Source organism: Ascaphus truei, chromosome 5 (genome assembly GCF_040206685.1).
Source record: "Ascaphus truei isolate aAscTru1 chromosome 5, aAscTru1.hap1, whole genome shotgun sequence".
NCBI lineage: Eukaryota > Metazoa > Chordata > Amphibia > Anura > Ascaphidae > Ascaphus > Ascaphus truei.
The window spans coordinates 1,715,607-1,740,132 of NC_134487.1; the positions used below are offsets into that span (position 1 = coordinate 1,715,607).

The 24,526-nt window shown below is 50.1% G+C and overlaps 1 protein-coding gene across 1 annotated transcript in view; it reads right to left on the reverse strand.

Annotated features, from left to right (window-relative positions):
• Positions 1-24,526, reverse strand: part of CPT1B (carnitine palmitoyltransferase 1B) — a 203,219-nt gene that overhangs the window by 157,996 nt on the left and 20,697 nt on the right. Inside the window, exons 5-7 of the mRNA XM_075599234.1 lie at positions 9,938-10,015; positions 8,779-8,886; positions 5,091-5,175 (exon numbers count right to left, since the gene is read on the reverse strand). Coding sequence (XP_075455349.1) covers positions 5,091-5,175; positions 8,779-8,886; positions 9,938-10,015 — 271 coding nt within the window. The remainder of the gene's footprint in view (positions 1-5,090; positions 5,176-8,778; positions 8,887-9,937; positions 10,016-24,526) is intronic.

The window sequence follows — 24,526 nt, forward strand, 5'->3', positions numbered from 1 at the left end:
CCAGCTAACACGTCCCCGCCATTCATTACTCACAGGAATATTCCCAGCTAACACGTCCCCGCCATTCATTACTCACAGGAATATTCCCAGCTAGCGCGTCCCCGCCATTCATTACTCACAGGAATATTCCCAGCTAACACGTCCCCGCCATTCATTACTCACAGGAATATTCCCAGCTAACACGTCCCCGCCATTTATTACTCACAGGAATATTCCCAGCTAACACGTCCCCGCCATTCATTAATCACAGGAATATTCCCAGCTAACACGTCCCCGCCATTCATTACTCACAGGAATATTCCCAGCTAACACGTCCCGCCATTCATTAATCACAGGAATATTCCCAGCTAACACGTCCCCGCCATTCATTACTCACAGGAATATTCCCAGCTAACACGTCCCCGCCATTCATTACTCACAGGAATATTCCCAGCTAACACGTCCCCGCCATTCATTACTCACAGGAATATTCCCAGCTAACACGTCCCCGCCATTCATTACTCACAGGAATATTCCCAGCTAACACGTCCCCGCCATTCATTACTCACAGGAATATTCCCAGCTAGCACGTCCCCGCCATTCATTACTCACAGGAATATTCCCAGCTAACACGTCCCCGCCATTCATTAATCACAGGAATATTCCCAGCTAACACGTCCCCGCCATTCATTACTCACAGGAATATTCCCAGCTAGCGCGTCCCCGCCATTCATTACTCACAGGAATATTCCCAGCTAACACGTCCCCGCCATTCATTACTCACAGGAATATTCCCAGCTAACACGTCCCCGCCATTCATTACACACAGGAATATTCCCAGCTAACGCGTCCCCGCCATTCATTACTCACAGGAATATTCCCAGCTAACACGTCCCCGCCATTCATTACTCACAGGAATATTCCCAGCTAACACGTCCCCGCCATTCATTACTCACAGGAATATTCCCAGCTAACACGTCCCCGCCATTCATTACTCACAGGAATATTCCCAGCTAACACGTCCCCGCCATTCATTAATCACAGGAATATTCCCAGCTAACACGTCCCCGCCATTCATTACTCACAGGAATATTCCCAGCTAACACGTCCCCGCCATTCATTACTCACAGGAATATTCCCAGCTAACACGTCCCCGCCATTCATTACTCACAGGAATATTCCCAGCTAACACGTCCCCGCCATTCATTACTCACAGGAATATTCCCAGCTAACACGTCCCCGCCATTCATTAATCACAGGAATATTCCCAGCTAACACGTCCCCGCCATTCATTACTCACAGGAATATTCCCAGCTAACACGTCCCCGCCATTCATTACTCACAGGAATATTCCCAGCTAACACGTCCCCGCCATTCATTACTCACAGGAATATTCCCAGCTAACACGTCCCCGCCATTCATTACTCACAGGAATATTCCCAGCTAGCACGTCCCCGCCATTCATTACTCACAGGAATATTCCCAGCTAACACGTCCCCGCCATTCATTACTCACAGGAATATTCCCAGCTAACACGTCCCCGCCATTCATTACTCACAGGAATATTCCCAGCTAACACGTCCCCGCCATTCATTAATCACAGGAATATTCCCAGCTAACACGTCCCCGCCATTCATTACTCACAGGAATATTCCCAGCTAACACGTCCCCGCCATTTATTACTCACAGGAATATTCCCAGCTAACACGTCCCCGCCATTCATTACTCACAGGAATATTCCCAGCTAACACGTCCCCGCCATTCATTACTCACAGGAATATTCCCAGCTAACACGTCCCCGCCATTCATTACTCACAGGAATATTCCCAGCTAACACGTCCCCGCCATTCATTACTCACAGGAATATTCCCAGCTAACACGTCCCCGCCATTCATTACTCACAGGAATATTCCCAGCTAGCACGTCCCCGCCATTCATTACTCACAGGAATATTCCCAGCTAACACGTCCCCGCCATTCATTAATCACAGGAATATTCCCAGCTAACACGTCCCCGCCATTCATTACTCACAGGAATATTCCCAGCTAGCGCGTCCCCGCCATTCATTACTCACAGGAATATTCCCAGCTAACGCGTCCCCGCCATTCATTAATCACAGGAATATTCCCAGCTAACACGTCCCCGCCATTCATTAATCACAGGAATATTCCCAGCTAACACGTCCCCGCCATTCATTACTCACAGGAATATTCCCAGCTAACACGTCCCCGCCATTCATTACTCACAGGAATATTCCCAGCTAACACGTCCCCGCCATTCATTACACACAGGAATATTCCCAGCTAACACGTCCCCGCCATTCATTACTCACAGGAATATTCCCAGCTAGCGCGTCCCCGCCATTCATTAATCACAGGAATATTCCCAGCTAAACGTCCCCGCCATTCATTACTCACAGGAATATTCCCAGCTAACGCGTCCCCGCCATTCATTACTCACAGGAATATTCCCAGCTAACACGTCCCCGCCATTCATTACTCACAGGAATATTCCCAGCTAACGCGTCCCCGCCATTCATTACTCACAGGAATATTCCCAGCTAACACGTCCCCGCCATTCATTACTCACAGGAATATTCCCAGCTAACGCGTCCCCGCCATTCATTACTCACAGGAATATTCCCAGCTAACACGTCCCCGCCATTCATTACTCACAGGAATATTCCCAGCTAACACGTCCCCGCCATTCATTACTCACAGGAATATTCCCAGCAAACACGTCCCCGCCATTCATTACTCACAGGAATATTCCCAGCTAACACGTCCCCGCCATTCATTACTCACAGGAATATTCCCAGCTAACACGTCCCCGCCATTCATTACTCACAGGAATATTCCCAGCTAGCGCGTCCCCGCCATTCATTACTCACAGGAATATTCCCAGCTAACACGTCCCCGCCATTCATTACTCACAGGAATATTCCCAGCTAACGCGTCCCCGCCATTCATTACTCACAGGAATATTCCCAGCTAACACGTCCCCGCCATTCATTACTCACAGGAATATTCCCAGCTAACACGTCCCGCCATTCATTACTCACAGGAATATTCCCAGCTAGCACGTCCCCGCCATTCATTACTCACAGGAATATTCCCAGCTAACACGTCCCCGCCATTCATTACTCACAAGAATATTCCCAGCTAACACGTCCCCGCCATTCATTACTCACAGGAATATTCCCAGCTAACACGTCCCCGCCATTCATTACTCACAGGAATATTCCCAGCTAACACGTCCCCGCCATTCATTACTCACAGGAATATTCCCAGCTAACACGTCCCCGCCATTCATTAATCACAGGAATATTCCCAGCTAACACGTCCCCGCCATTCATTACTCACAGGAATATTCCCAGCTAACACGTCCCCGCCATTCATTAATCACAGGAATATTCCCAGCTAACGCGTCCCCGCCATTCATTACTCACAGGAATATTCCCAGCTAACACGTCCCCGCCATTCATTACTCACAGGAATATTCCCAGCTAACACGTCCCCGCCATTCATTACTCACAGGAATATTCCCAGCTAACACGTCCCCGCCATTCATTACTCACAGGAATATTCCCAGCTAACACGTCCCCGCCATTCATTACTCACAGGAATATTCCCAGCTAACACGTCCCCGCCATTCATTAATCACAGGAATATTCCCAGCTAACACGTCCCCGCCATTCATTAATCACAGGAATATTCCCAGCTAACACGTCCCCGCCATTCATTACTCACAGGAATATTCCCAGCTAACACGTCCCCGCCATTCATTACTCACAGGAATATTCCCAGCTAACACGTCCCCGCCATTCATTACTCACAGGAATATTCCCAGCTAACACGTCCCCGCCATTCATTACTCACAGGAATATTCCCAGCTAACACGTCCCCGCCATTCATTAATCACAGGAATATTCCCAGCTAACACGTCCCCGCCATTCATTACTCACAGGAATATTCCCAGCTAACACGTCCCCGCCATTCATTACTCACAGGAATATTCCCAGCTAACACGTCCCCGCCATTCATTACTCACAGGAATATTCCCAGCTAACACGTCCCCGCCATTCATTACTCACAGGAATATTCCCAGCTAACACGTCCCCGCCATTCATTAATCACAGGAATATTCCCAGCTAACACGTCCCCGCCATTCATTACTCACAGGAATATTCCCAGCTAACACGTCCCCGCCATTCATTACTCACAGGAATATTCCCAGCTAACACGTCCCCGCCATTCATTACTCACAGGAATATTCCCAGCTAACGCGTCCCCGCCATTCATTACTCACAGGAATATTCCCAGCTAACACGTCCCCGCCATTCATTACTCACAGGAATATTCCCAGCTAACACGTCCCCGCCATTCATTACTCACAGGAATATTCCCAGCTAACACGTCCCCGCCATTCATTACTCACAGGAATATTCCCAGCTAACGCGTCCCCGCCATTCATTACTCACAGGAATATTCCCAGCTAACGCGTCCCCGCCATTCATTACTCACAGGAATATTCCCAGCTAACACGTTCCCGCCATTCATTACTCACAGGAATATTCCCAGCTAACACGTTCCCGCCATTCATTACTCACAGGAATATTCCCAGCTAACACGTCCCCGCCATTCATTACTCACAGGAATATTCCCAGCTAACACGTCCCCGCCATTCATTACTCACAGGAATATTCCCAGCTAACACGTCCCCGCCATTCATTACTCACAGGAATATTCCCAGCTAACACGTCCCCGCCATTCATTAATCTTATTCTAACAACGCGTACGCGCGCGTCGTAGTAGGACCGTGCCTAACAGCTTTTTAATTCCTTTGCCAGGAGATAAGTCAGTGGAAATTCCTGTGTAGTGTTGTAATTATGGTTAGGTTGTGTCTCTGTGTTGTGTTTGTCTGTGCTGCATGGTTTTTTGTGTTTGTCTATTTGTGTCTGTGGGTTTGTGTTGTGTGCCTGTTTTATTGTCTGTATTCGTTTGGGTTGTGTTTGTGCTTCTGTGTTGGTTGCATTGTCCCTGTGATGTGGGTTTGTGTTTCTGTATTATGTTTGTGTTGTGTTTGTGTCTGTTGAGTCCACTTCTTCTCACCAGTTTCGATTCCAGGGATCCGTGTCGTATTGAACATTCTCTCCATCTGATATGAGCACATCGGCACTATGCCAAGAGCCATCACCTGGGAGAGTGAGAAGTCTTCATCAACACAACATCAATATCATCATGACATCAGCAACCTGCCTCGTGTATCGCCTCTACACCGGCCCCCCGTTCGTCACTTCTACACCGGCCCCCCGTTCGTCACTTCTACACCTGCCCCCCGTTCGTCACCTCTACACGGCCCCCCCATTCGTCACCTCTACACTGGCATCCAGAAAGTCAACTCTACACCAGCCCCCAGAACGTCACCTCTACACCGGCCCCCCATTCGTCACGTCTACATTGGCCCCCCTGTTCGTCACCTCCACACGCCCCCCCCCCATGCGTCACCTCTATACCAGCCCGACATGGGTGACACCAACAAGACCCCCAGCCCAAATGTGTCACCTCTACACCAGGCTCCTGTATGTCCCCTCTACACCAACCGCCCTTGAGTGACCCCTACAGGACAATGACTGTTTGGGCCTCACATATACAATCGTCTTCAGGTGGCTGTGGTATTACTGCTATTACATCTCACTCACATCTATTGTTACCTGAACCATCAGCTGGAAAAGAAACAAGCAACAAGGCCTTCCTCCTCTCCTCATTTTAAGTGAGACATATTCATCATCATCATGACATCACCACCTCATTATCATCATCATGACATCACCACCTCATCATCATCTGATTATCATTGTCCCCATTATATTATCACTTTATTAACATCCCTATCTGATTATCATTGTCCCCATTATATTATCACTTTATTAACATCCCTATCTGATTATCATTGTCCCCATTATATTATCACTTTATTAACATCCCTATCTGATTATCATTGTCCCCATTATATTATCACTTTATTAACATCCCTATCTGATTATCATTGTCCCCATTATATTATCACTTTATTAACATCCCTATCTGATTATCATTGTCCCCATTATATTATCACTTTATTAACATCCCTATCTGATTATCATCATGGCATCATCATCTCTGCATCATCATGACATCATCACTTCACCAATCGGCCTCCAGTCTAAGCTCATTCAGGCCTTCGGGACCTTTTCCTACTTTAAACATGTGTAGCTGTAACTTGTAATGTTATGTACAGATTGTGTGCCCAGGACATACTTGAAAACAAGGGAATACTCAATGTATTGTTTCCTGGTCAAATATGTTATCAATAAATGCATTTCTATCATCATTGAATCATTGAATGAATCAATCATCAATCCTCATGACCTCATCATTCGCCTGATTATCACTGTTATGACATCCTCACTCCATCATCGCTATCACCACATCAGCATCGTGACAATCTTATGCAATAAAGATGAAGTGATAATAGCGCCAGTGCTTAAAGAACCAATTAGTATTATCAATATAGTGATATACAGTGGTCGACAAATCACCAAAAAATCTACTCGCCCAACAAAAAAATGTACTCGCCACCTAGTACCACACGTGTGCTGCTTGGGCCAATAGGAGCTCGCCACGATGTTAAATCCACTCGCCCGGGGCGTGCAAATGTATAGGTTTGTCGAACACTGGTGATATATGACAAAAAAATTACATATATAGGCGAGACTGCCAAGTGTTGTCCTAACGGATTGTCCGAGTGTGTCCGAGTGTGTCCGAGTGTGTCCAACTGTGTCCGAGTGTCAGTGTGTGTCCGAGTGTTTGTTATGTATATGCCTACAGTACTTCCCAGTTATATGCTATGATACTCTGTGTCTTTGTTTTTCCACGTGCTGTGAGACTGCTCCTGTGGTCTATCTGAAGATTACCGGATCATCAAACTGGACATTAATATGTGGTCAGATTCCACACGGTTTATATTGTTTAAGGCGCCGGGTTTATTTGATTTGTTTTGTATCGTGACAATCATATCATTACCATGATGACGACATCCTCATCATCCTCACCGGGGGTATCAGGCTTCTCTGTGGGTCACTCACCGGGGGAATCAGGCTTCTCTGTGGGTCACTCACCGGGGGTATTAGGCTTCTCTGTGGGTCACTCACCGGGGGTATTAGGCTTCTCTGTGGGTCACTCATTAGGCTTCTCTGTGGGTCACTCACCGGGGGTATCAGGCTTCTCTGTGGGTCACTCACCGGGGGAATCAGGCTTCTCTGTGGGTCACTCACCGGGGGTATTAGGCTTCTCTGTGGGTCACTCACCGGGGGTATCAGGCTTCTCTGTGGGTCACTCACCGGGGGTATTAGGCTTCTCTGTGGGTCACTCACCGGGGGTATTAGGCTTCTCTGTGGGTCACTCACCGGGGGAATCAGGCTTCTCTGTGGGTCACTCACCGGGGGTATTAGGCTTCTCTGTGGGTCACTCACCGGGGGTATTAGGCTTCTCTGTGGGTCACTCACCGGGGGTATTAGGCTTCTCTGTGGGTCACTCACCGGGGGTATCAGGCTTCTCTGTGGGTCACTCACCGGGGGTATTAGGCTTCTCTGTGGGTCACTCACCGGGGGTATTAGGCTTCTCTGTGGGTCACTCACCGGGGGAATCAGGCTTCTCTGTGGGTCACTCACCGGGGGTATTAGGCTTCTCTGTGGGTCACTCACCGGGGGTATTAGGCTTCTCTGTGGGTCACTCACCGGGGGTATTAGGCTTCTCTGTGGGTCACTCACCGGGGGTATTAGGCTTCTCTATGGGTCACTCACCGGGGGTATTAGGCTTCTCTGTGGGTCACTCACCGGGGGAATCAGGCTTCTCTGTGGGTCACTCACCGGGGGTATTAGGCTTCTCTGTGGGTCACTCACCGGGGGTATCAGGCTTCTCTGTGGGTCACTCACCGGGGGAATCAGGCTTCTCTGTGGGTCACTCACCGGGGGTATTAGGCTTCTCTGTGGGTCACTCACCGGGGGTATCAGGCTTCTCTGTGGGTCACTCACCGGGGGTATTAGGCTTCTCTGTGGGTCACTCACCGGGGGTATTAGGCTTCTCTGTGGGTCACTCACCGGGGGTATTAGGCTTCTCTGTGGGTCACTCACCAGGGGTATTAGGCTTCTCTGTGGGTCACTCACCGGGGGTATTAGGCTTCTCTGTGGGTCACTCACCGGGGGTATTAGGCTTCTCTGTGGGTCACTCACCGGGGGTATTAGGCTTCTCTGTGGGTCACTCACCGGGGGTATTAGGCTTCTCTGTGGGTCACTCACCGGGGGTATCAGGCTTTTCTGTGGGTCACTCACCGGGGGTATTAGGCTTCTCTGTGGGTCACTCACCGGGGGTATTAGGCTTCTCTGTGGGTCACTCACCGGGGGTATTAGGCTTCTCTGTGGGTCACTCACCGGGGTATTAGGCTTCTCTGTGGGTCACTCACCGGGGAAATCAGGCTTCTCTGTGGGTCACTCACCGGGGGTATTAGGCTTCTCTGTGGGTCACTCACCGGGGGTATCAGGCTTCTCTGTGGGTCACTCACCGGGGGTATTAGGCTTCTCTGTGGGTCACTCACCGGGGGTATTAGGCTTCTCTGTGGGTCACTCACCGGGGGTATTAGGCTTCTCTGTGGGTCACTCACCGGGGGTATTAGGCTTCTCTGTGGGTCACTCACCGGGGGTATTAGGCTTCTCTGTGGGTCACTCACCGGGGGTATTAGGCTTCTCTGTGGGTCACTCACCGGGGGTATTAGGCCTCTCTCGAGTTTCCTGCGGTATAGCAGCATGGCATGGATGGCATTTCCTGCCCGGGCAGCCTGGTTCGTGGTTGGAGTTTCATACAGGAAATCCTACTCTCCAAAATAAGGTCAGAAAAGAGAGGGTGACATGGGAGTGGTAAAGGGGGAGAGTAGGATAAAGAGAGAAGGAGAGAGGGAAAGAGGGTAAGAGAGAAGGAGATGCAGAGAGAAGAAGGGGAGAGAAGGAAAGAGGGAGAGGAGGTAAGAGCGAGAAGGAGATGCAGAAAGCATAAGATGGGGAAAGAAGGAAAGAGGGAGAGGGTGTCGCGAGAGAAGGAGATGCAGAGAAGGGGAGAGGGGGGTAAGAGCAATAAGGAGATGCAGAGAGAAGAAGGGGAGAGAAGGAAAGGGAGAGGGGGTAAGAGCAAGAGGGAGAGGGGGTAAGAGCGAGAAGGAGATGCAGAGAAGGGGAGAGGGGGTAAGAGCAATAAGGAGATGCAGAGAGCATAAGATGGGGAGAGAAGGAAAGAGGGAGAGGGGGTCGCAAGAGAAGGAGATGCAGAGAAGGGGAGAGGGAGGAGAGATACAAGATACAGGGGGTTCAGAGCGGAGGAGACAGAGGGGGAGAAGTGAGAGAGAAGATGCGAGAGGGTGAGGGGACAGAGGGGGAGAAGTGAGAGAGAAGATGTGAGAGGGTGAGGGGACAGAGGGGGAGAAGTGAGAGAGAAGATGTGAGAGGGGGAGGGGACAGAGGGGGAGAAGTGAGAGAGAAGATGTGAGAGGGGGAGGGGACAGAGGGGGAGAAGTGAGAGAGAAGGTGTGAGAGGGGGAGGGGACAGAGGGGGAGAAGTGAGAGAGAAGGTGTGAGAGGGGGAGGGGACAGAGGGGGAGAAGTGAGAGAGAAGGTGTGAGAGGGGGAGGGGACAGAGGGGGAGAAGTGAGAGAGAAGGTGTGAGAGGGGGAGGGGACAGAGGGGGAGAAGTGAGAGAGAAGGTGTGAGAGGGGGAGGGGACAGAGGGGGAGAAGTGAGAGAGAAGGTGTGAGAGGGGGAGGGGACAGAGGGGGAGAAGTGAGAGAGAAGGTGTGAGAGGGGGAGGGGACAGAGGGGGAGAAGTGAGAGAGAAGGTGTGAGAGGGTGACAGTACTGGAGCATAGAACTCACCATTGCGTAATAGTTACTGTTCACCATGATTGGCCCCCGGCTGCGAAGGTAGATATATTCCTCCCACCAATCACTGACCTGAAGGAGAGGGGGGGGGGGCAGAGAACCTGGGGTATTAATGGCTCAAGGTTACATGCGGTATTTGGGGTAACGGGGGCTTTCGTATATATATATATATATATATATATATATATATATATATATATATATATATATATATATAGTTGAAGTGTTACATACATATTAATATTGCAAACTATCGGTATATATAATGTGAGGGCATAGTTTTACCCCTTTATATTAATAATTTTCTGGAGTATTAGGAGTATCAATAGGATAAGGGCACACTGGCTGATGCATATACAGTATGTATGGTATTACAGGGATTAAGGAGTACAAGTTGGGACAGTAGTATCAGTACACACTCCTGTTACATAGTTATATAGTTACATAGTTACATAGTACTGTAGATGAGGTGAAAAAAGACGTACGTCCATCAAGTTCCAGCTGTGCTAAATTTAGACGACAGATACTTTATCCTGATCCAGAGGAAGGCAAACAAATCCCCAGTGACATCACCGGATGATATATCTAATAACGGGGAAAATACATTCCTTCCTGACTCCAAAAATTGGCAATCGGATTAATCCCTGGATAAACACCCTTCCCATGTATACTTATTTGGTATATCCCTGTATACCTTTCCTTTCTGAACAAATGTATTGTATCTGCCATTACAGGGTAATGTTATCATATCCCCTCTTAGACGCCTCTTTTCTAATGTAAATAAATCTAATTTAGCTAGCCCCTCCTCATAAGTTAGATTGTCCATCCCCTTTATTAATTTGGTGGCTCTTCTCTACACTCTCTCTAGTCCCATAATGTCTTTTCTTAGGATTGGTGCCCAACATTGTACTCCATATTCAAGGGGTGGTCTTACTAATGCTTTGTAAAGGGGCATAATTATGTTTACTTCCCTCCCATCCATTGCCTGTTTGATGCAAGATAAGATCTTGTTTGCCTTTGCAGCTACTGCATGACATTGGGCACTATTGCGAATTTTGGGGAATTTGTAAGTCGCCTGTTTATTATTGCTTCGCAAATGCATAACCTTACATTTATCTGTATTAAACATTGTGACGGTAGGGGTAGCTGGCATCACACAACTGAAATGAAGCCCAGCTAGCTACCCCTAAATCCGTGTAACTTGGCCACCTATGTAAGGCTTATTTCAGCTAAATGTATTTAATATCTGGGGGAGAACAGAGAATGTATAATGCACCATGTATGTGAGCCCAAGCACTTTATTCCGTTAATGCAATCCCCCAGTCTAGCTGAGCAAGCAATATGAGGTAAAGTGTTTTGTGATCTATGTGTAAGCACAGTGATGTGATTTGGGAGCGGGCCCTGTAAAGTGTTAATTGGATTATGTGGCTGTATGTAATAATTTGTAAGATAGCGACTTGTAATGGGATTTGCATGTGAGTTACATTTGTATGGGGGGGACTCTGTGATTTAATCGGCTGAGGTTCCTGCAGATAAATGTGTATTGAGACACAGGCTGGGGGCGTGGAGGTGTTACAGACATTTGGTGAGTGAGGAGTGGACAATCAGGTTTGCTCTGATTGTCCAGCAGCCCCCCTCCCATGTAAAGGATAGCCACCGAGGGGTATGTAAGGGGTGCTGCTGGTCAGAGCAGGAGTTAGTTATCCCACAGAGGGTGAGACACTCTGGGGAAGGAGTGTGGAGAATCCCTCAGAGGACCATCTGAGAGACACTCTGGGAAGGAGAGAGAGCACCTGAGAGACACTCTGGGAAGGAGAGAGCACCTGAGAGACACTCTGGGAAGGAGAGAGAGCACCTGAGAGACACTCTGGGAAGGAGAGAGAGCACCTGAGAGACACTCTGGGAAGGAGAGAGCACCTGAGAGAGCACCTGAGAGACACTCTGGGAAGGAGAGAGAGCACCTGAGAGACACTCTGGGAAGGAGAGAGAGCACCTGAGAGATACTCTGGGAAGGAGAGAGAGCACCTGAGAGACACTCTGGGAAGGAGAGAGAGCACCTGAGAGACACTCTGGGAAGGAGAGAGAGCACCTGAGAGACACTCTGGGAAGGAGAGAGCACCTGAGAGACACTCTGGGAAGGAGAGAGCACCTGAGAGACACTCTGGGAAGGAGAGAGAGCACCTGAGAGACACTCTGGGAAGGAGAGACCACCTGAGAGACACTCTGGGAAGGAGAGAGCACCTGAGAGACACTCTGGGAAGGAGAGAGAGCACCTGAGAGACACTCTGGGAAGGAGAGAGAGCACCTGAGAGACACTCTGGGAAGGAGAGAGAGCACCTGAGAGACACTCTGGGAAGGAGAGAGCACCTGAGAGACACTCTGGGAAGGAGAGAGAGCACCTGAGAGACACTCTGGGAAGGAGAGAGAGCACCTGAGAGAGACTCTGGGAAGGAGAGAGAGCACCTGAGAGACACTCTGGGAAGGAGAGAGCACCTGAGAGACACTCTGGGAAGGAGAGAGAGCACCTGAGAGACACTCTGGGAAGGAGAGAGCACCTGAGAGACACTCTGGGAAGGAGAGAGAGCACCTGAGAGACACTCTGGGAAGGAGAGAGAGCACCTGAGAGACACTCTGGGAAGGAGAGAGCACCTGAGAGACACTCTGGGAAGGAGAGAGAGCACCTGAGAGACACTCTGGGAAGGAGAGAGAGCACCTGAGAGACACTCTGGGAAGGAGAGAGAGCACCTGAGAGACACTCTGGGAAGGAGAGAGAGCACCTGAGAGACACTCTGGGAAGGAGAGAGAGCACCTGAGAGACACTCTGGGAAGGAGAGAGAGCACCTGAGAGACACTCTGGGAAGGAGAGAGAGCACCTGAGAGACACTCTGGGAAGGAGAGAGAGCACCTGAGAGACACTCTGGAAAGGAGAGAGAGCACCTGAGAGACACTCTGGGAAGGAGAGAGCACCTGAGAGACACTCTGGGAAGGAGAGAGAGCACCTGAGAGACACTCTGGGAAGGAGAGAGAGCACCTGAGAGACACTCTGGGAAGGAGAGAGAGCACCTGAGAGACACTCTGGGAAGGAGAGAGAGCACCTGAGAGAGACTCTGGGAAGGAGAGAGAGCACCTGAGAGACACTCTGGGAAGGAGAGAGAGCACCTGAGAGACACTCTGGGAAGGAGAGAGCACCTGAGAGAGACTCTGGGAAGGAGAGAGAGCACCTGAGAGACACTCTGGGAAGGAGAGAGCACCTGAGAGACACTCTGGGAAGGAGAGAGAGCACCTGAGAGACACTCTGGGAAGGAGAGAGAGCACCTGAGAGACACTCTGGGAAGGAGAGAGAGCACCTGAGAGACACTCTGGGAAGGAGAGAGCACCTGAGAGACACTCTGGGAAGGAGAGAGAGCACCTGAGACACTCTGGGAAGGAGAGAGAGCACCTGAGAGACACTCTGGGAAGGAGAGAGAGCACCTGAGAGACACTCTGGGAAGGAGAGAGAGCACCTGAGAGACACTCTGGGAAGGAGAGAGAGCACCTGAGAGACACTCTGGGAAGGAGAGAGAGCACCTGAGAGACACTCTGGGAAGGAGAGAGAGCACCTGAGAGACACTCTGGGAAGGAGAGAGAGCACCTGAGAGACACTCTGGGAAGGAGAGAGAGCACCTGAGAGACACTCTGGGAAGGAGAGAGAGCACCTGAGAGACACTCTGGGAAGGAGAGAGCACCTGAGAGACACTCTGGGAAGGAGAGAGCACCTGAGAGACACTCTGGGAAGGAGAGAGAGCACCTGAGAGACACTCTGGGAAGGAGAGAGAGCACCTGAGAGACACTCTGGGAAGGAGAGAGAGCACCTGAGAGACACTCTGGGAAGGAGAGAGAGCACCTGAGAGACACTCTGGGAAGGAGAGAGAGCACCTGAGAGAGACATTCTGAGAAGGAGAGAGAGCACCTGAGAGAGACTCTGGGAAGGAGAGAGAGCACCTGAGAGACACTCTGGGAAGGAGAGAGAGCACCTGAGAGACACTCTGGGAAGGAGAGAGAGCACCTGAGAGACACTCTGGGAAGGAGAGAGAGCACCTGAGAGACACTCTGGGAAGGAGAGAGAGCACCTGAGAGACACTCTGGGAAGGAGAGAGAGCACCTGAGAGACACTCTGGGAAGGAGAGAGAGCACCTGAGAGAGACACTCTGGGAAGGAGAGAGAGCACCTGAGAGAGACTCTGGGAAGGAGTTTGAATCTTTACAGTGACGAGCTGGAGATATATCTGCTGTGTGATCAGCCCTCAGATCCTTGACGAGAAGAGGACAGGACAAGCCTTCTTGACGCAGCCCCTGCACCCTGAGTCTCCTCCCCAGGCCCCCAGTTGGTGTTGTATCTTTGTTTTGTCTGCTGGCGTGCCAGAATAAACGAATAGGAGGATCCAGGGCACTACGGATTTGTAGAAAATAAATGTATTCTAGGCACAACAAATCCGTAGTGCCTGGATCCTCCTCTTTGTTCATATATACTGAAATCACACCCGACAGGTTTTTTCCCTGAACCACGTGTAAGGAATCCGCTCCGCGGTTTACTGGTTGCCTTACCTTGCAGACCGGTGTAGTTCTGGAACAGCTCTCCTGAGGTTTGCTGCCGCCTGGATTCACTCACCAAAGCTATACACACTCCCTCTGGTATCTACTGCAGCTGTGCAGCCTATCACTGCAACCTAGACTTGCATTCACTCATTGGAGCAGTACCTTCACACCCCCGCTGGGGATTGGCCCGCTGGCCTTTAAGTACTGCTTTCCCACAATGCTCCCTGCCGAGCATAGTCCTTACCGGATGTCACTACCTGTTCTGCCACAAGCTCCTGCTTGTTCTCCTGTGTTGAAGCGGAGGTTCCGTCCTGCGTCCTTCAGCTTCCTTCAAGCTCCCGCTTGTTCTCCTGTGCTGAAGCGGAGGTTGCGTCCTTCAGCTTCCTTCAAGCTCCCGCTTGTTCTTCTGTGCTGAAGCGGAGGTTCCGTCCTGCGTCCTTCAGCTTCCTGTTCTCCTGTGCTGAAGCAGAGGTTTCGTCCCTGCATCCTTCAGCCTCCTGGATTCCTGCACTGAAGCGGAGGTTTCGCCCCTGCGTCCTTCAGTCTCCTGGATTCCTGCACTGAAGCGGAGGTTTCCCTGTGTATCTACAGCTTCCTGGTTCCTGGGGCCTACTCTTTCCCTAATCTAGAGAGGCCGTGTCCTGGTTCCTGCGCTGAGACAGAGGATTCCCTAACCCGCTCAGGACTCTTGCGCTGTAGCACTGGTGCACCCGTGCAGCTAGGCGGTGTGTAAATCTGGTCTGTCTTCCACCTCCTGAGACCAGTACCATGGGCCATGGTCGCCGCACGCGCAGAGGCCACCCCCGCGCTCCTAAGCTGAAGCGGGGCTTTCCTGACTCCCTGTTGCCGAACTCCTACTTGGACAATGTTTATCCTGATGTCTCCTGTTCTGACCCTGGCTTGTACAACGACGATGCTGTCTTCTCCAATCCTGATCCTGCTACGTATGACTACGAACTTCGCAATCCGGATCAGCCTGCGCGGTCTAAGGTCGGTGCTTTTACAACCCCACCTCAGCCTCGCGGTCCGACCCTGGTTTGTGGCGAGCAGAACCCTGACACCACGGAGCACCGGTACCTCTATATGGCAAGTATATTGCTTTTATTATATACATTCAGGTGTGCAGACATAACTCTTTATTGTGTGCCAGAATACACCCCATTTTATTCAACAACTTTGCCCTGCCCGGTGCTGGTGATCCCGGTGGTTTAGCTGTAAAAGTTCTGGTCTCCTGTGACAAACCTTATCTGCCATTTACCTGCCCAAGTTTCCAGTCTCTCCAAGTCCTTCTGGAGAGAAATTACATCCTGCTCTGATTCTACTACAGTACCTTACACAATGTAGTATAGTAACGCACTTTCCCCCACCCTATGGGAGATATGGTGGCTACGGTGTGTGTGGTGCATTACCTGTGGCTCACAGAAGGTCTGAACCTCCGCCGCTGAGAGCCCGGGGTGTACCTGATTCTTATGGTGACAGCGCCTCCACCTGCAAGGAATCCCGACTTGACGGGATGAACCCTTACAGGAACAATACTAATAATACACGAACACAAATATATACTCACAACCTTTAGTGAACACAATAATAGTGGTACCTTGTACCACACAGTAATATAAACCCCAAACTGATACCAACAGTGATTGTCTCCAAAGTACATTGGGTGCCAGGCACCATTACCCTGATGTCCCTTTCCCAATGTCAAGGCCCACCCAAAGTGTTGGAGATAGCGCTATCCCGTGGAGTGGTGGTTCACTTAGTTAGGTACCTGCCCGGGGTTCCAGCACCTGGGTGATGCAGAACAAAGAGGATCCCTCTGATCCAACGTTGTCATCCGCGATGGCGTCTGCCTCGGCGTGGGGTGAATTCCAGCGTGGATAATATCACCTTACCGTCTTTACCAAGTAGCTGGTCTGGTTCCAGACCACAGGCCGCAGCCACCGCATGGCGTCTCACCGGTGCTGCACCCGACTATATGCAGCTACTGGGGAAAGGTCCCTGACTATTTGCTTTCCCTATAACAGCCACAAGCTGCAGTGAGTCGGGGCCTAACTGGGGCCTAAGGGGGAAGATCTGGCCTAGTCCAGAGGAGCACTGCTCCTTGGACACAACCTGCTCTTCAGAGGTCCCTCTACCAACTGGCGTGATCCCAGATGCGCCAAATGTATCAATTGTCCAGCCAGGGGGGGTTCTTCGCAGCCCTATTGGCCTGTCTTTGACACCTGACTACTTGCCCCTGTGCACTATAGGGCTTGTAGTCCCCGCGAAGCCCTATCTCCCTAATAGCTGCCTCGCGCTATTGCATTGCACATGCGCCACTAAGTAATAGCCGCCGGGCTCCCTTTGCGCATGCACAAACCTCCGCGCCCTGTCTCCCACACGATGGCGGCACCCTACTACAGGAGCCACCGGAGCCTCCGGCGAGCCTGTCGCCGGCTCACACCTGCCCGCAACGCTGCCCATTTGCTCACGGAGCTAAGCGGGGGACCGGAAGGGGAACCCAGGCCACAGTATCATCAAAAATGGAGACTTTACTCTCCAAAATAGTTTGAGTATTATTAATAGCAGTACACACTTCCTGTTGCATACATAGTTTGTGTACTATTAGTAATACCAGTGTACGCTCACTGTTACATAGTTTGCGTAGTTAGTACATGCTCCCTGTTGCATATGTAGTTTGGGTAGTATTAGTAGTATCAGTACACATGCAGTTTGCGTAGTATTAGTAGTATCAGTACACACTGCCTGTTACATACATAGTTTGCGTAGGATTAGTACATGCTCCGTTACATATATAGTTTGTGTAGTATTGGTGGTATCAGTACACACTCCGTTACAAAGTTTGCATAGTATTAGTAGTATCAGCACACGCCCCGTTACATACATAGCTTGCATAGTATTTGTATCAGTCTATCAGGTATAGACCATGATCCCGCCCCTTGTTGTTCCTCCTAGGAGGGAGTGGCAAATGTAGTCAGTCCTGCTCTGGAGGAGTAAGTGTAACGCTCGTGCTGCCCACAAACCAGACAAGAGCCCGGTACTGAGGAGGTAAGTTAGTACCCCACACACTCAGAGCAGCGGAGGCGTGCCTGGAGGGTGGTTTGTAACGTTGCCGGGTCTGGGCTGGAGATAGAGGGTTAGTTGGTATACTTGCCGGGTCCTGGATAGGAGAATGTAGAATTGTGGAAGTCCGTAAGCCGAGGTCTGGGATAAGAGAGAGCTGCGTAGTCGGTATCCGTGGAGCCAAGTTCAGGGGTTAGAGAGGTACACGTAGCCGAGGGTAATGCCGAGGTCGAGACCCAGAGAGGGTTCACAAACAGGCCGGGTCGGTAACAAAGCGGTAACTGCAAGACAAACGAGAGAGCAAAGCACGAGGCCCTGCACAGCACGAGGCTACGAGAGGTTATGCTGAGCACTGACTGAGTGCAGGAAATATAAAGGAACAGGAAACCTATAGCAGTGGGGCGGAGGCTCAGCACCGGCGGAGGCTCAGCACCAGCGGAGGCCGGGATAGGCTCACAGGAGACGAGGGGGAATTAGTGCTTGACACGCAGCTGGGGATCGCAGCGCGACATCACGCGTGCGCGTCGCGCACTAGGGAAGCACAAGGAGGCGGAGTCAAGCTCCGCGGCAGCAGCAGAAGTGGAGCGGGTAAGCGCGCACTCTGTAACTGGAGCGGGGGTGCGCGCACGGGCGGAGAGGGGACCGGAGGCAGCGGCACCTGCAGTACTTTTAGGAGGTAAGGAGGGAACACGCCGCAAGGGACGTGTTCCCCGATTCCTTACAGTAAGAGATCAGTACAGCTGAGAGTCTCACCCATGGCGGGATGAGCGTGGAACTTCTGATTCAACCCCCAGATGCCCTGTAAGATCAGGGGCTATCACCACCCAGAGGCCTGGGACCTCTGAGCACCGCTGTGAGGAAGAACTGCAGTGAATGCCCGCCAATAAAGACCCTTGTTCATCATACTCCTGTCTGAGTCTCAGTCCCTGGGCAGGAGGGAGACGTGTGCAATAGTGGGGGCTGATCTCTGGACACCCTAGAGCCCACTACGGCTGAAGCCGCTAAATACCAGGAGAAGAACTACAGAGAAACAACCTGAGCCTGTCCTGATCTCCATCGGCAGGGTGACCGAATCGCCGGCGGCTCCCGTAGCAGGTCACCGCCATATTGAAATTGATTGCGCATGCGCAAGACTCGCACATACACAGTAGGACCACGCAAGCAACAGCCATTAGGTAGAAGGGCAAAACAGAGGGGCGCAGACAGGGGTCAGAATTAATATCAGACCAGTGATAAATATATGCAATTGAAAACCAATGGTTAAGTGTACAGGGGAAATGAGAGTGTAGATCAATATGTGCTCACACGGGCCTGTGTGCAGAGACCTGGTTTGGAAATTTGTGTGTCTGCTCGAGGACTGCCTGACGCCTGCACTGACGGTGATCAGTCCTGCAGACCGGACGCGGCATACAGGAGGACACTGCACCGGAGAGCGGGAGGCTGCACCGGAGAGCGGGAGGCTGCACCGGAGAGCGGGAGGCTGACGCCGGAGAGCGGGAGGTTGAACCGGAGAGCGGGAGGCTGACGCCGGAGAGCGAGAGGTTGCACCGGAGAGCGGGAGGCTGACGCCGGAGAGCGAGAGGTTGCACCGCAGAGCGGGAGGCTGATGCCGGAGAGCGGGAGGCTGACGCCGGAGAGCGGGAGGCTGACGCCGGAGAGCGGGAGGTTGCACCGGAGAGCGGGAGGCTGACGCCGGAGAGCGGGAGGCTGACGCCGGAGAGTGGGAGGCTGACGCCGGAGAGCGGGAGGCTGACGCCGGAGAGCGGGAGGCTGACGCCGGAGAGCGGGAGGCTAACGCCGGAGAGTGGGAGGCTGACGCCGGAGAGTGGGAGGCTGACGCCGGAGAGCGGGAGGCTGACGCCGGAGAGCGGGAGGCTGACGCCGGAGAGCGGGAGGCTCACGCCGGAGAGCGGGAGGCTGACGCCGGAGAGCGGGAGGCTGACGCCGGAGTCCCTGAGCAGTTTCTTCATGCGAGTGATCTGTCGGCTCACTATGTTTTGGTAAATAAAGGCATGTTATTTATATATGTGGCGCTGTCTCCCACTGTATACGCCCTGAGTGGCGCACCCATGGCGTTCAGAGACAGAAGAAGTGTTTTGGGTTAGTAGGAAGACAGAAACAACAAAGATACCTTTATTTCCCTTGAGTAGCACACAGGCCGTGTGAGCACATACTGATCCATACTCTCATTTCCCCTGTACACTTAAGCACTGAGTAGCACACAGGCCGTGTGTACATACTGATCCATACTCTCATTTCCCCTGTACACTTAAGCACTGAGTAGCACACAGGCCGTGTGTACATACTGATCCATACTCTCATTTCCCCTGTACACTTAAGCACTGAGTAGCACACAGGCCGTGTGCACATACTGATCCATACTCTCATTTCCCCTGTACACTTAACCACTGAGTAAGTAGCACACAGGCCGTGTGTACATACTGATCCATACTCTCATTTCCCCTGTACACTTAACCACTGAGTAGCACACAGGCCGTGTGTACATACTGATCCATACTCTCATTTCCCCTGTACACTTAAGCACTGAGTAGCACACAGGCCGTGTGTACATACTGATCCATACTCTCATTTCCCCTGTACACTTAACCACTGAGTAGCACACAGGCCGTGTGTACATACTGATCCATACTCTCATTTCCCCTGTACACTTAACCACTGAGTAAGTAGCACACAGGCCGTGTGTACATACTGATCCATACTCTCATTTCCCCTGTACACTTAACCACTGAGTAGCACACAGGCCGTGTGTACATACTGATCCATACTCTCATTTCCCCTGTACACTTAACCACTGAGTAGCACACAGGCCGTGTGTACATACTGATCCATACTCTCATTTCCCCTGTACACTTAACCACTGAGTAGCACACAGGCCCGTGTGTACATACTGATCCATACTCTCATTTCCCCTGTACACTTAACCACTGAGTAGCACACAGGCCCGTGTGTACATACTGATCCATACTCTCATTTCCCCTGTACACTTAACCACTGAGTAAGTAGCACACAGGCCGTGTGTACATACTGATCCATACTCTCATTTCCCCTGTACACTTAACCACTGAGTAGCACACAGGCCGTGTGTACATACTGATCCATACTCTCATTTCCCCTGTACACTTAACCACTGAGTAGCACACAGGCCCGTGTGTACATACTGATCCATACTCTCATTTCCCCTGTACACTTAACCACTGAGTAGCACACAGGCCGTGTGTACATACTGATCCATACTCTCATTTCCCCTGTACACTTAAGCACTGAGTAGCACACAGGCCGTGTGTACATACTGATCCATACTCTCATTTCCCCTGTACACTTAAGCACTGAGTAGCACACAGGCCGTGTGTACATACTGATCCATACTCTCATTTCCCCTGTACACTTAAGCACTGAGTAGCACACAGGCCGTGTGTACATACTGATCCATACTCTCATTTCCCCTGTACACTTAACCATTGGTTCTCAATGTGATGTATTTATCACGGGTCTGATATTAATTCCGACCCGTCTGCGCCTCTGTTTCTCCCTTTCTGCATATTCCTACATGAGGATCGTGGGAAGATCATCTCCAGGGGTTGAGCAGCAGACCCTGAGCCTTTGAAGGGTGGTATATGTATATTCATTTATTTATCCTGTACCCCCATTCTCTTGTTCAGTTGTAAGTATTGTTGTAAAGGGAGCGCCCCAGTTTCACTAGGGCTCCGTTGGGACTACAAGTCCCATCAGGCATAGGGACAGCGAACCAGGTGACGCCACACAGCCAATAGGGCTGCAGCTTTCCCCTGCACCAGAGAAGGTACTTTTCGCGTGGTTACACCACGGAGCTGGGACAAGGAAGGGGTAGGTTGTGTGTGCAGGTGTCTGTGGCACCTGCACTAGGCCAGATACCCCCTCTCAGGCCCCGACTCCCCTCAGCTTGTGGTTGCTACAGGGACAGGCCCATAGATAGGGACACTGTCCTGTAGCTTCAGAGTGAGGGATACAGACAGGACGCGACTGCATATTGTCCATAGGTGGTCTGGGACCAGATCACCCATCACATAGAGACTCGTCAAAAGGTGGCACAGTCCAGGCGGGACACCACCCAACGTAGAGGCGGAGGCTTCGCGGGTTACGGCAACGGATCCGTGGATCCCATCATCAGCTACAGCATTGGCGCGCCAGGGTGTGGACACGCCCGGCAGGTACCCAACAAAGTGCACCAACTCACCTTCACACATTAGTGGGCAGCGCTGTACCATACATTGGGTGGGGGGTTGACCTTGTAGACACCGGGTTGGATGGGTGCCCACGGGCCCCTTGGTACTTTTGGGGACTCCTTTGAGAGGGTGTGGAGTATTGGAAGGTACGGCTGTGCGGGGCCTGGTGGGACGGCTGTAACTATATTAGCAGTAAAACTGTTCTGCTTTACCCAGTGTGTATTCTGTGTGTGTCCTGTAACGGGGGATTCCACACGCTAGAGTCCCGCACAGGTGGAGGCGCTACCGAGCATCACGCAGGTGCACCCCGGGTTCCCAGCAGCGGAGGCTCAGATCTTCTGTACGCCACAGGTATAGCACCACACATATACCGTAGCCACACATCTCCCAGGGGGTGGGGGAAGGTGCTATATATATATATATACATAGCTTGCGTAGTATTAGTATCAGTACACGCTCCCTGTTACATACATAGCTTGTGAAGTATTAGTAGTATCAGTACACACTCCCTGTTACATACATACTTGGCGTAGTATTAGCAGTATCAGTACACGCTCCCTGTTGCATAGCGTGCGTAGTATTAGTAGTATCAGTACAAGCTCCCTGTTACATACATAGCTTGCGTAGTATTAGCAGTATCAGTACAAGCTCCCTGTTACATACATAGCTTGCGTAGTATTAGTAGTATCAGTACACGCTCCCTGTTGCATACATAGCTTGCGTAGTATTAGTACAGTAGTATCAGTACACGCTCCGTTACATAGATAGTTTGCATAGTATTAGCAGTATCAGTACACGCTCCCTGTTACATACATAATTTGCATAGTATTAGCAGTATCAGTACACGCTCCCTGCTACATACATAGTTTGTGTAGTATTAGTAGTATCAGTACACACTCCCTGTTACATACATAGTTTGCATAGTATTAGTATCAGTACACGCTACCTGTTACATACATAGTTTGCGTAGTTTTAGTAGTATCAGTACACGCTCCCTGCTACATACATAGTTTGCGTAGTATTAGTATCAGTACACACTCCCTGTTACATACATAGTTTGCATAGTATTAGTATCAGTACACGCTCCCTGTTACATACATACTATGCGTAGTATTAGTAGTATCAGTACACGCTCCCTGCTACATACATAGTTTGCGTAGTATTAGTATCAGTACACGCTCCCTGTTACATACATAGTTTGCATAGTACTAGTAGTATCAGTACACACTCCCTGTTACATACATAGCTTGTGTAGTATCAGTACACGCTCCCTGTTACTACTAATACTATGCAAAGTATGTATGTATCAGTACACGCTCCCTGTTACATACATAGCTTGCGTAGTATTAGTAGTATCAGTACATGCTCCCTGTTACTACTAATACTACACAAAGTATGTATGTAACAGGGAGTGTGTACTGATACTACTAATACTACGCAAAGTATGTATGTATCAGTATACGCACCCTGTTACATACATAGTTTGCATAGTATTAGCAGTATCAGTACACACTCCCTGTTACATACATAGCTTGCATAGTATTAGTAGTATCAGTACACACTCCCTGTTACATACATAGCTTGTGTAGTATCAGTACACGCTCCCTGTTACATACATACTTTGCGTAGTATTAGTAGTATCAGTACATGCACCCTGTTACATACATAGTTTGCGTAGTATTAGCAGTATCAGTACACACTCCCTGTTACATACATAGCTTGCGTAGCATTAGCAGTATCAGTACACGCTCCCTGTTACATACATACTTTGCGTAGTATTAGCAGTATCAGTACACACTCCCTGTTACATACATAGCTTGCGTAGTATTAGTATCAGTACACGCTCCCTGTTACATACATAGCTTGCGTAGTATTAGCAGTATACGTACACACTCCCTGTTACATACATAGTTTGTGTAGTATTAGTAGTATCAGTACACACTCCCTGTTACATACATAGCCTGCGTAGTATTAGTAGTATCAGTACACGCTCCCTGTTACATACATCGCTTGCGTAGTATTAGCAGTATCAGTAGATACTATGTTACATACATAGCTTGCGTAGTATTAGTATTAGTACTGTATACACTCCCTGTTACATACATAGCTTGCGTAGTATTAGCAGTATCAGTACACGCTCCCTGTTACATACATAGTTTGCGTAGTATTAGTAGTATCAGTACACACTCCCTTTTACATACATAGCTTGCGTAGTATTAGCAGTATCAGTACACGCTCCCTGTTACATACATAGTTTGCGTAGTATTAGTATCAGTACACACTCCCTGTTACATACTGTACATAGCTTGCGTAGTATTAGCAGTATCAGTACACGCTCCCTGTTACATACATAGTTTGCGTAGTATTAGTATCAGTACACACTCCCTGTTACATACTGTACATAGCTTGCGTAGTATTAGCAGTATCAGTACACGCTCCCTGTTACATACATAGTTTGCGTAGTATTAGTATCAGTACACGCTCCCTGTTACATACATAGCTTGCGTAGCATTAGTAGTATAAGTACACACGCCCTGTTACATAGATAGCTTGCGTAGTATTAGCAGTATCAGTAGATACTATGTTACATACATAGCTTGCGTAGTATTAGTATCAGTACACACTCCCTGTTACATACATAGCTTGCGTAGTATTAGCAGTATCAGTACACGCTCCCTGTTACATACATAGCTTGCGTAGTATTAGTAATATCAGTACACGCT